The 12,500-nt window shown below is 43.4% G+C and overlaps 3 protein-coding genes across 4 annotated transcripts in view; 2 read left to right on the top strand and 1 right to left on the bottom strand.

Annotated features, from left to right (window-relative positions):
- proser1 (proline and serine rich 1) overlaps window positions 1-3,419 on the bottom strand; it is a 34,156-nt gene extending 30,737 nt beyond the window's left edge. Inside the window, 3 exon segments of the mRNA XM_082958338.1 lie at window positions 1,149-1,217; window positions 2,269-2,334; window positions 2,843-3,419. Of these exon segments, the coding sequence (XP_082814464.1) occupies window positions 1,149-1,217; window positions 2,269-2,334; window positions 2,843-2,887 (180 nt within the window). The 5' untranslated portion in view covers window positions 2,888-3,419.
- Window positions 3,420-3,624: 205 nt separating this feature from the next.
- Window positions 3,625-12,500, top strand: part of vps36 (vacuolar protein sorting 36 homolog) — a 33,466-nt gene continuing 24,590 nt past the window's right edge. The window contains exons 1-6 of one of the 2 annotated variants that reach the window (XM_045688850.2): window positions 3,625-3,830; window positions 4,169-4,237; window positions 4,475-4,545; window positions 4,706-4,820; window positions 5,920-6,009; window positions 8,739-8,825. In XM_045688850.2, the coding sequence (XP_045544806.1) occupies window positions 3,735-3,830; window positions 4,169-4,237; window positions 4,475-4,545; window positions 4,706-4,820; window positions 5,920-6,009; window positions 8,739-8,825 (528 nt within the window). In that variant the 5' untranslated portion in view covers window positions 3,625-3,734. 2 annotated transcript variants of the gene reach the window in all.
- The window catches only part of tpte (transmembrane phosphatase with tensin homology), a 137,875-nt gene continuing 133,724 nt past the window's right edge, over window positions 8,350-12,500 (top strand). The window contains exon 1 of the mRNA XM_082958339.1: window positions 8,350-8,353. The gene's annotated coding sequence lies outside the window, so the exon portion shown is untranslated. The remainder of the gene's footprint in view (window positions 8,354-12,500) is intronic.

A 12,500-nucleotide genomic window follows, 5' to 3' on the forward strand; every position in this document is an offset into this window, starting at 1 on the left:
CCGTAATTTCCGGACTATAAGCCGCAACTTTAAAAAAAAAAAAAATCTTATATTCAGGTGTGCTCAACAGTCCGGAAATTACGGTAATCAAAATTCTATCCAAATCTAAATGGAAATGATACAAACCTAAAAAGAAAGTTCCATTGTCAACTATGTAATAGCCGACATGAAGCCAACAAATAAAAACATTGCAGCCCTGCAGGTAGAAAATATCCAGATAAAAATTAATATCCTATTAAATCACATTGGCTACACATGGCCTGTCTGCAAACAACTTGAAACATTGTCCCATTTAAATTGTATATTTTTGTTCAGTGTGTTCGGAAAGTATTCAGACCCCTTGACTTTTTCCACACTTTGTTACGTTACAGCCTTATTCTAAAATGGATTAAATCGTCGTCCCCCCCCCCCCCCCTCATGAATCAACACACAATACCCCATAATGAAAAAGCAAAAACAGGTTTTTAGACATTTTTGCAAATGTATACATTTATTGATTATTTAAAAAAAAATGGAAAATTCATATTTACATAAGTATTCACACCCTTTATTCAGTACTTTGTTGAAGCACCTTTGGCAGCGATTAAAGCCTCGAGTCTTCTTGGGTATGACGCTACAAACTTGGCACATCCGTATTTTGGGAGTATCTCCCATTCTTCTCTACAGATCCTTTCAAGCTCTGTCAGGTTGGATGGTTGAGAGTCACTGCACAGCTATTTTCAGGTCTCTCCAGAGATGTTGCTCAGTTTGGCCATATCTAGCAAGAGTCTTGGTGGTTCCAAACTTCATCCATTTAAGAATGATGGAGGCCACCGTGTACTTGGGGACCTTCAATGCTGCAGAAATATTTTGGTACCCTTCCCCAGATCAGTGCCTCGACACAATCCTGTGTCGGAGCTCTAAGGACAATTCCTTCAACCTCATAGCTGCTTTTTGCAAAAATGTATAAAAACCTGTGTTCGCTTTCTCATTATGGGGTATTGTGTGTTGATTGATGAGGAAAATTTTATATTTAATCCATTTAGAATAAGGCTGTAACGTAACAAAATGTGAAAAAAGTCAAGGGGTCTGAATACTTTCAGAATGCGCCGTCTATCTACTGTTTACACAGTAATACACAAAACTTTAGAGTTGTTGTTGTCACTCACATGTTGAAGAGCTTTGACAGCTTTGATCTGAGGCTCTGCCCAGGAGAAGTACTTCAGCATGTCCATTACCTGCAGGGAGAAAGGGGGAAGGGTTAGCATGTCTCAGTGACTGGCTGTCATTCATCAACCTTCTCTGTGACTGGCTGTCCTTCATCAACCTTCTCTGTGACCGGCTGTCCTTCATCAACCTTCTCTGTGACCGGCTGTCATTCATCAACCTTCTCTGTGACTGGCTGTCCTTCATCAACCTTCTCTGTGACCGGCTGTCATTCATCAACCTTCTCTGTGACCGGCTGTCCTTCATCAACCTTCTCTGTGACTGGCTGTCCTTCATCAACCTTCTCTGTGACTGGCTGTCCTTCATCAACCTTCTCTGTGACTGGCTGTCCTTCATCAACCTTCTCTGTGACTGGCTGTCCTTCATCAACTTTCTCTGTGACCGGCTGTCCTTCATCAACCTTCTCTGTGACTGGCTGTCCTTCATCAACCTTCTCTGTGACCGGCTGTCCTTCATCAACCTTCTCTGTGACCGGCTGTCCTTCATCAACCTTCTCTGTGACCGGCTGTCCTTCATCAACCTTCTCTGTGACCGGCTGTCCTTCATCAACCTTCTCTGTGACTGGCTGTCCTTCATCAACCTTCTCTGTGACTGGGTGTCATTTATCAACCTTCTCTGTGACTGGCTGTCCTTCATCAACCTTCTCTGTGACTGGCTGTCATTCCACAAACTCATCTGTGACTGGGTGTCATTTATCAACCTTCTCTGTGACTGGCTGTCCTTCATCAACCTTCTCTGTGACTGGCTGTCCTTCATCAACCTTCTCTGTGACTGGCTGTCATTCATCAACCTTCTCAGTGACTGACTGTCATTCATCAACCTTCTCAGTGACTGGCTGTTATTTATCAACCTTCTCTGTGACTGGCTGTCATTCATCAACCTTCTCAGTGACTGGCTGTTATTTATCAACCTTCTCTGTGACTGGCTGTCCTTCACCAACCTTCTCAGTGACTGACTGTCATTCATCAACCTTCTCAGTGACTGGGTGTCATTCATCAACCTTCTCTGTTTGCTAGCTACTGTACCTGTTCATCAACCTTCTCTGTTTGCTAGCTACTGTACCTGTTCGCTGGAGAAGTACCCATGCACCTGCTCTATCGCCTTAATCCGCTGATCTGTTAGCACGCACTGCAGAGAGAAGAAGAAGCCCAGTAAAAACCATTGGAAATGACTCCTAGTGTACAGAAATCAGTCAGTGGTGTGGATAACGTCTGCTATGCTCTCCATAGCCAGATAGCTGAGCCGTGAACCAGAATCTGGGCTTACAGGAGGTGTTGAATATGGCGATTCTCCTTTAAGCCAGTCAGCTTGCCATTTACCAGCTTTTCAAGCGTAATAATGTCAAAAATACTTTCGATACTTAACAAAGAATGGAGTTCTATCGTCATTATGTATCTTTTTTGGAAGTACATACCGGCCGTAAAGACTGTAGTTGCTCATCGAGAAATGATTTGGTAAGTACCTAACGTATTTGAACTGTATCAAGCTTGAAAATGGCAAGTTGAATGGCTGCTTTCTCGGCTTAAAAGTATTATTGCCATATTCAGTCTCCTGACTCGTGTAAACCCAGATTCTCGTTTAGGTGTAAAAAAAGTATTTTATTAGCCACTTGGCTAGTTAACTGAACCAAACTTACCTTCCTGATTTCGTCTAACACGATGTCGAATGATTTCTTATCCATGTTTGATTAGATAACACGATCTCTGCTTCTCAGTGTTACCTCTTGATAAATAGCCACCTGCCTGTCTTAGCTTGAGTCAGTGGACGTGAGTTAGCTAACGTTACAGTACAATCAATATAACTGACATAATCTAAAAACGGACAAACTACCGGTAACTTACTATTACAATAGAGCTATACACTTCATAATGTGACTTTAAGACAAAGTATATTCACAAACGGCACAGTATTTGCGACGTTTTCTTTGTTGTCCTCGTTTAAAAAAAAAATCTAGCTAGTTAGCTAGCAAGAAAGTGTTGCAAAGCTGTGTAGAACGGCTACTTGACAGCTTTGGCTAATGTTAGCTTAACTCTGCAGTTTGTTAGCTCAGAGCAGAAAGGTGTCAAATGCTCTATGGAAAATGAATACATCAATTAATTCATCCAACCGAAGCGTTTGACAATGTCTATCGTATGTACATTTAGTTTATCGACATATTTTTGAACTGTACATAACAGCCACAATAAAAAAAAACAAGCCGCTAACACCGCTGCGACAACTTCCTTTGTTAGGACCCCATTCAAAAACATGAGTAAAAATATCACTTTCTCAAAACAAATATTTTTTGTTTTGAAGTGGAACTATATATTAACACAAATTATGATAGGACCATTGTATTCTCATATTTTATTTAGGCAGATACTGTGAAATAATAGATTTATTGATCATCATTTTTATTCAGGCAGCGGGGCGCAAACAGGCACATTTTTGAACACCCTTGAGGAAGTAGAAACGAAAATGTCGTCGGATCTGTGAGAACTTGGCAAATATTTATTTATACTTGTATTTTGTTTTGATTCAAGTAAAACATGGACAGATTCACATGGTCAAATGGTCTTCTGGAAATGAATGAAACATTGGTGATTCAACAACGAGGTGTCAAACTTTATGACGGAGAAGACAAGGTATGATGTTAACTAGCTCGCATTGCCAGGCAAGGAAAACAGCTAGTTAGCCAACGTTACATTGTTAGCTAGCCATCTAGCTAAATGTGTTTATTTTGAAATAGTGGAATAAATCTAGTCAACTAGCTAATCAGAAATTAAATATAAAACTGTAAAAATAAAACTGGTTGGTTGCATGGGCGTGTCTTTTTGTGTGTTTTTTTTTTTGCCTTGACAAACATGTTTACGAGGTCATTGTTGATGTTTACAACAGTGCTGTCAGACTAAATACACATTTCTGCATGACCCATATATATCTGACCGTTTGTTGTCCCTCTCTCGCTCTGTCTTTCCACCAGGCCAAGTTGGATGTTGGAATTGTTCTGCTGAGTACTCACCAGTTAATATGGAGGGACCTGAAGAATCATGTAAAATGACACTTCATAAAAATATACAATATATGAGTAACACCCACCAACAGCTTTATCTGCATATTAGCCAGAGTGATTTTTGATGCTTTTCATGACCTTTTCCATGTTCCTGATATGATGGTGTCTAGTATTTACTCTCTTAACGTGTGTGTGTGTGTGTGTGTGTGTGTGTGTGTGTGTGTGTGTGTGTGTGTGTGTGTGTGTGTGTGTGTGTGTGTGTGTGTGTGTGTGTAGGAATGCTGCATAGCCATACCCCTTTCTCAGATCATCTACTTTGAGGAACAAGCTGCGGGTATCGGAAAGAGGTGACTCCTAATTAAACCACGTAGCCTATTGAAACAATACCCACCACTTTGTAGCAGGACAACTCACATGTCACATGTATGTACTTGTGACTACTGTAAGTCGCTTGGATAAGAACAGAACATCTCCTCTCTTTCTCTCTGTCTGTATCTGACGCTGCAGTGCCAAGATAGTGGTCCACCTGCACGCTTCCCCGGCCAATAAGGAGCCAGGACCCTACCAGCAGAGCAAGTTCTCCTACTTCAAACTGTCCTTCAAAGAGCATGGACAGATAGAGGTAGTAATACTAATAATATAGTATTATTATTATTACTATTATAGTATTATTACTATTATAGTATTATTATATTACTATTATAATATTATTATTATTACTATTATTATTATAGTATAATTTATATTACTATTATTATAGTATTATTATTATTAGTATTATAATATGCTAGTCATCAATGACGCTGTTTATTTTCTAAAGCATTACTTGTCCTAACCTGGGTATCTTCAACCTTGAGGACGTCAGGGAAAAAAACTCCTGGTACCGCCCCCGTCTCCGTAGGGTCAAAACACGCCCCCGTAGGGTCAAAACACACTATTATTAATAGTATTATTATTATTGATGGCATTATTATTATTATTATTATTATTATAGTATTATTATTATTCATAGTATTATTATTATTAATAGTATTATTATTATTAGTAGTAGTAGTAGTATTAATATTATTATTATTATTAATTGTATTATTATTACTATTATAGTAGTATTATTATTATAGTAGTATTATTATTATAGTATTATTATATGTAGGCCGTACTTACATTTGCATTTTAGTCATTTAGCAGATGCTCTTATCTATCCAGTGCAGTCATCGTACTTGGTAGTCAGTAGACATTTATTGTTATTATAGGCTGTATTTGTAAAAGCTGAATTACTGTACACAACACAGTAGCTAGTGATACTATGAGAGTAGTACCATTGGGTACTGCCTAGTGACACTGTAAATATGTGATGAGTGTAATACCATTGGATACTGGCTCGTGACACTGTAAATATGTGATTGGTCTTGTGTGGCTCAGTTGTTAATCTCGTGAACAGACTGTAACCAAAAGGTCACTGGTTCCAATCCCCGAGGTGAAAAAAATCTGTCTGTTCCCTTGAGCAACGGGACTTAACCCTAATTAATCCTGTAAGTCTCTCTGGATAAGAGCATCTGCTGAATGACTGAAATGTAAATGTACCCAAATGGAAAATACCATTGAATGAGCAGTGAGTGAAACTGTAGTCCGATACGTGCAGATTTAGAGCCAAAATGGCATCGTGTTTGTTTTTCTATACTGACTCTGAGCCATCATGGTGTCTGTCTGTGTGTGGGTAGTTCTTCCGAAGGCTGACCGAGGAGTTGAGCCAGAAGAGATGGGAGAGTACGCCCATGTCACAACCCATCCCTACGGCAACCAACTCACAGGTCAGAGGTCGTCATAGAACAGACAATCTCCTCTGCTATACTCTCCTCTCCTCTGCTATACTCTCCTTTGCTATACTCTCCTCTCCTCTGCTATACTCTCCTCTCCTCTGCTATACTCTCCTCTCCTCAGCTATCCTCTCCTCTTCTATACTCTCCTCTCCTCTCCTCTGCTATACTCTCCTCTGCTATACTCTCCTCTGCTGTACTCTCCTCTGCTGTACTCTCCTCTGCTATACTCTCCTCTCCTCTGCTATCCTCTCCTCTTCTATACTCTCCTCTCCTCTGCTATACTCTCCTCTGCTATACTCTCCTCTGCTATACTCTCCTCTGCTATACTCTCCTCTGCTATACTCTCCTCTCCTCTGCTATACTCTCCTCTCCTCTGCTATACTCTCCTCTCCTCTGCTATACTCTCCTCTGCTATACTCTCCTCTGCTATACTCTCCTCTGCTATACTCTCCTCTGCTATACTCTCCTCTGCTCTCCTCTCCTCTGCTCTCCTCTCCTCTGCTATACTCTCCTCTCCTCTGCTATACTCTCCTCTCCTCTGCTATACTCTCCTCTCCTCTGCTATACTCCCCTCTGCTATACTCTCCTCTGCTATACTCTACTGAACTTCCTAGTCTATTCTGTCATGTCCTTGTGTGGCTCTGTTGGTAAAGCATCTCTTATATTCTGATGTAATGTCTGACTCAGATGGAAAGACACCCAGGAATACAGTGGCTTGGTGTTTCAGCTAGGATGTTAATTGACGTTTAACCTCCCAAAATACATTTGACCGGTCACGCTTATCGGTCTATAGGGCAATTTGTATAATTTGGGGAGGAAGTCAATTTTCAGATTTGAACAAATCTCGTCAGTCATAAAACAACGGAGCAGTGTCTGGATCGACCGGAATTATAATTTTATAAATGACTAATGATAATGTACAGTGAGTTTATAGCAGGGAACATTTGATGGTGGTTGGGGTCACAAAACATCTGACAATGTTGCAGTTTTAAAGCAAGTTTGCTGCAATTCTACACATTTTGCCATGGGGGGTGGAGAGAAGATTTTGTAATGTTATACGCTAATTTAATGCGATTCTACATATTTTGCCATGGGGCGGAGAGAAATGTTTGCAGTTTTTAATATGATGTCTGAGTGAGACTGACTAACAAAATCAATGAGGATCTCTGGATGCTATTTCAACAATGATTACTAAGTTTAGTTAGCTGATTACTAGGTTTAGTTAGCTGGTTGCTAAGTTTAGTCAGCTGGTTGCTAAGTTTAGTCAGCTGGTTGCTAAGTTTAGTCAGCTGGTTGCTAAGTTTAGTCAGCTGGTTACTAAGTTTAGTCAGCTGGTTACTAAGTTTAGTCAGCTTGCTGCTAGTGTAAAATGGAGCTGACAAGGACTAATTGAGTGACTGACATAGACTACATGGTCTAAAGTATGTGGACACCTGCTCGTCCAACATCTCATTCCAAAATCATGGACATTAATATGGAGTTGGTCCCCCATTTGCTGCTATAACAGCCTCCACTCTTCTGGGAAGGCTTTCCACTAGATGTTGGAACATTGCTGCTATAACAGCCTCCACTCTTCTGGGAAGACTTTCCACTAGATGTTGGAACATTGCTGAGGGGACTTGCTCCCATTCAGCCACAAGAGCATTAGTGAGGTCGGGCACTGATGTTGGGTGATTAGTCCTGGCTCGCAGTCGCAGTTCCAATTCATCCCAAAGGTGTTCGATGGGGTTGAGGTCAGGGCTCTGTGCAGGACAGTCAAGTTGTTCCACACCGATCTCAACAAACCATTTCTGTATGGACCTCACTTTGTGCAGGGGGGCATTGTCATGCTGAAACAGGAAAGGGCCTTCTCCAAACTGTTGCCAAAAAGTTGGAAGCACAGAATCATCTAGAATGTCATTGTATGCTGTAGCGTTAAGATTTCCCTTCACTGGAACTAAGGAGCCTGAACCATGAAAAACAGCCCCAGACCAGTATTCCTCCTCCACCAAACTTTACAGTTGGCACTATGCATTGGGGCAGGTAGAGTTCTCCTGGTTATCCACCAAACCCAGATTCATCTGTTGGACTGCCAGATGGTGAAGCGTGATTCATCTTTCCAGAGTCCAATGGCAGCAGGGCAGAAATTTGACTAACTGACTTGTTGGAAATGTGATATCCTATGACGGTTCCACGTTTAAAGTCACTGAGTTCTTCAGTAAGGCCCGTTCTACTGCCAATGTTTGTCTATGGAGATTGCATGGCTGTGTGCTCGATTTTATACACCTGTCAGCAAAGTGCGTGGCTGACATCGCCGAATCCACTAATTTGAACCGGTGTCCTTAGGAAGTTAATGGATGATGGACTAGGGAGTTTTTTGGACTGTTGCCTTATGGGCCCCTGGTTGTTAAAATATGGATCAGGGATGTGCTGTTGTTCCTGAGCCCTTTCCTTCCTTTCACATACTGGGACTATTGTTGCTTTGTGTGTGTTGTGTGTTGGGTCAGAGCTCTTCAAGGCAGTCTCTCTCTCTGTGATTCTCTCCCCTGCGATTCTCTCTCTCTCTCTCTGCGATTCTCTCTCTATGTGCCTGATGGTTTGTGTGTGTGTGTGTGTGTGTGTGTGTGTGTGTGTGTGTGTGTGTGTGTGTGTGTGTGTGTGTGTGTGTGTGTGTGTGTGTGTGTGTGTGTGTGTGTGTGTGTGTGTGTAAATAACGTCTCCTCTCTCTGGTCGTCCTGCAGACAGGAAGGACGCGAGCGGTGGGCATCGTCGGCATCGAGAGGAAGATAGAGGAGAGGAGGAAAGAGACAGAGAAAAACATCTCAGAGGTGAGAAAGGAAAGAAGATGGAGAGACAGACAGGAGAGGAGGAGAGGAGGAGAGACAGACAGACAGGAGAGGAGGAGAGACAGACAGGGTAGAAGGAGAGGAGGAGAGACAGACAGGGTAGAAAGAGAGGAGGAGAGACAGACAGGGTAGAAAGAGAGGAGGAGAGACAGACAGGGTAGAAAGAGAGGAGGAGAGACACCAGGTAGAAAGAGAGGAGGAGAGACAGACAGGGTAGAAAGAGAGGAGGAGAGACAGCCAGGGTAGAAAGAGAGGAGGAGAGACAGACAGGGTAGAAAGAGAGGAGGAGAGACAGACAGGGTAGAAAGAGAGGAGGAGAGACAGACAGGGTAGAAGGAGAGGAGGAGAGACAGACAGGGTAGAAGGAGAGGAGGAGAGACAGACAGGGTAGAAAGAGAGGAGGAGAGACAGACAGGGTAGAAAGAGAGGAGGAGAGACAGACAGGGTAGAAAGAGAGGAGGAGAGACAGACAGGGTAGAAAGAGAGGAGGAGAGACAGACAGGGTAGAAGGAGAGGAGGAGAGACAGACAGGGTAGAAGGAGAGGAGGAGAGACAGACAGGGTAGAAGGAGAGGAGGAGAGACAGACAGGGTAGAAAGAGAGGAGGAGAGACAGACAGGGTAGAAGGAGAGGAGGAGAGACAGACAGGGTAGAAAGAGAGGAGGAGAGAGAGACAGGGTAGAAGGAGAGGAGGAGAGACAGACAGGGTAGAAGGAGAGGAGGAGAGACAGACGGGGAGGAGGAGAGACACGGTAGAAAGAGAGGAGGAGAGACAGACAGGGTAGAAAGAGAGGAGGAGAGACAGACAGGGTAGAAAGAGAGGAGGAGAGACAGACAGGGTAGAAGGAGAGGAGGAGAGACAGACAGGGTAGAAGAGAGAGGAGGAGAGACAGACAGGGTAGAAAGGAGAGGAGGAGAGACAGACAGGGTAGAAAGAGAGGAGGAGAGACAGACAGGGTAGAAAGAGAGGAGGAGAGACAGACAGGGTAGAAAGAGAGGAGGAGAGACAGACAGGGTAGAAGGAGAGGAGGAGAGACACCGGGTAGAGAGGAGGAGAGACAGACAGGGTAGAAAGAGAGGAGGAGAGACAGACAGGGTAGAAAGAGAGGAGGAGAGACAGACAGGGTAGAAAGAGAGGAGGAGAGACAGACAGGGTAGAAAGAGAGGAGGAGAGACAGACAGGGTAGAAAGAGAGGAGGAGAGACAGACAGGGTAGAAAGAGAGGAGGAGAGACAGACAGGGTAGAAAGAGAGGAGGAGAGACAGACAGGGTAGAAAGAGAGGAGGAGAGACAGACAGGGTAGAAGGAGAGGAGGAGAGACAGACAGGGTAGAAGGAGAGGAGGAGAGACAGACAGGGTGAGAGAGGAGGAGAGGAGGAGAGACAGACAGGGTAGAAAGAGAGGAGGAGAGGAGGAGAGACAGACAGGGTAGAAAGAGAGGAGGAGAGACACCAGGTAGAAAGAGAGGAGGAGAGACACCAGGTAGAAAGAGAGGAGGAGAGACAGACAGGGTAGAAAGAGAGGAGGAGAGGAGGAGAGACAGACAGGGTAGAAAGAGAGGAGGAGAGACAGACAGGGTAGAAAGAGAGGAGGAGAGACAGACAGGGTAGAAAGAGAGGAGGAGAGACAGACAGGGTAGAAAGAGAGGAGGAGAGACACCAGGTAGAAAGAGAGGAGGAGAGACAGACAGGGTAGAAAGAGAGAAGTGAATGGAACAGATTCACTGGGGAGAAGCCATTGTGTTTTGGATCTCAAAGACCTCCCCATTGATGTGTGCTAGTCTTGTATTGCATTTTAGGAACACAGAAACAGATTTTATTTCTATGTTTTGATTTGGTAAGAGGATGGAGTCCAACACGAATACCCCACAATACGTATATAAGAGGATGTGTGGTTGGAGGCAGCTACAGGCGAGGGGGGATACTGGAATGACTTTTAAAATAGTATACAGTGCATTTGGAAAGTATTCAGACCCCTTGGCTTTTTCCACATTTTGTTATGTTACAGCCTTATTCTAAAATGGATTAAATAGTTGCTTTTTCTCATCAATCTACACACAATACCCCACAATGACATCACAATACCCCATAATGACATCACAATACCCCACAATGACGTCACAATACCCCATAATGACGTCACAATAACCCACAATGACGTCACAATGACGTCACAATAACCCACAATGACATCACAATACCCCACAATGACATCACAATACCCCACAATGACAGAGCGAAAACCGTTTTTTAGTTATTTTTGCAACTGTATTAAAAATAAAAACAGAAATACCTTATTTACATAAGTATTCAGACCCTTTGCTATGAGACTCTAAATTGAGCTCAGGTGCATCCTGTTTCCATTGATCATCCTTGAGATGTTTCTACAACTTGATTGGAGTCCACCTGTGGTAAATTCAATTGATTGGACATGCTTTGGAAAGGCACACACCTGTTTATATAAGGTACCACAGTTGACAGTGCATGTCAGAGCAAAAACCAAGCCATGAGGTCGAAGGAATTGTCTGTAGAGTTCTGAGACAGGATTGTGTCGAGGCACAGATCTGGGTAATGGTACCAAAACATTTCTGCTACATTGAAGGTCCCCAAGAACACAGTGGCCTCCATCATTCTTACATGGAAGAAATTTGGAACCAACAAGACTCTTCCTAGAGCTGGCCGCCCGGCCAAACTGAGCAATCAGGGGGAGAAGGGCCTTGGTCTGGGAGGTGACCAAAAATCCGATGGTCACTCTGACAGAACTCCAGAGTTCCTCTGTGGAGATGGGAGAAACATCCAGAAGGACAACCATCTCTGCAGCACTCCACCAATCAGGCCTTTATGGTAGAGTAGCCAGACGGAAGCCACTCCTCAGTAAAAGGCACATGACAGCCCACTTGGAGTTTGCCAAAAGGCACCTAAAGGACTCTCAGACCATGAGAAACAAGATTCACTGGTCTGATGAAACCAAGACTGAACTCTTTGGCCTGAATGCCAAGCGTCACGTCTGGAGGAAACCTGGCACCATCCCTACGGTGAAGCATGGTGTTGGCAGCATCATGCTGTAGAGATGTTTTTCAGCGGCAGGGACTGTAAGACTAGTCTGGATCGAGGGAAAAAATAAAGTACAGAGAGATCCTTGATGAAAACCTACTCCAGAACGCTCAGGACCTCAGACTGGGGCGAAGGTTCACCTTCCAACAGGACATTCACCCTAAGCACACAGCCAAGACAAGGCAGGAGTGGCTTTGGGACAAGTCTCTGAATGTCCTTGAGTGGCCCAGCCAGAGCCCGGACTTGAACCCGATCGAACATCTCTGGAGAGACATTAAAATAGCTGTGCAGCGACACTCCCCATCCAACCTGACAGAGCTTGAGAGGATCTGCAGAGAAGAATGGGAGAAACTCCCCAAATAAACATGTACCACGTTTGTAGCATCATACCCAGGAAGACTCGAAGGACCGTTGGCAGCGATTACAGCCTCAACAAAATACTGAGTAAATGATCTGAAAACTTACGGAAATGTGATATTTAAATATATAAATGAGCAACGTTTTATAACCTGTTTTTACTTTGTCATTATGGGGTATTGTGTGTAGTTTGAGGGTGAAAACCCCCCAGTTTTAATCCATTTTAGAATAAGGCTTTAACGTAACAA

This window comes from Salmo salar, chromosome 11, assembly GCF_965601325.2.
Source record: "Salmo salar chromosome 11, fSalSal1, whole genome shotgun sequence".
Classification (NCBI taxonomy): domain Eukaryota; kingdom Metazoa; phylum Chordata; class Actinopteri; order Salmoniformes; family Salmonidae; genus Salmo; species Salmo salar.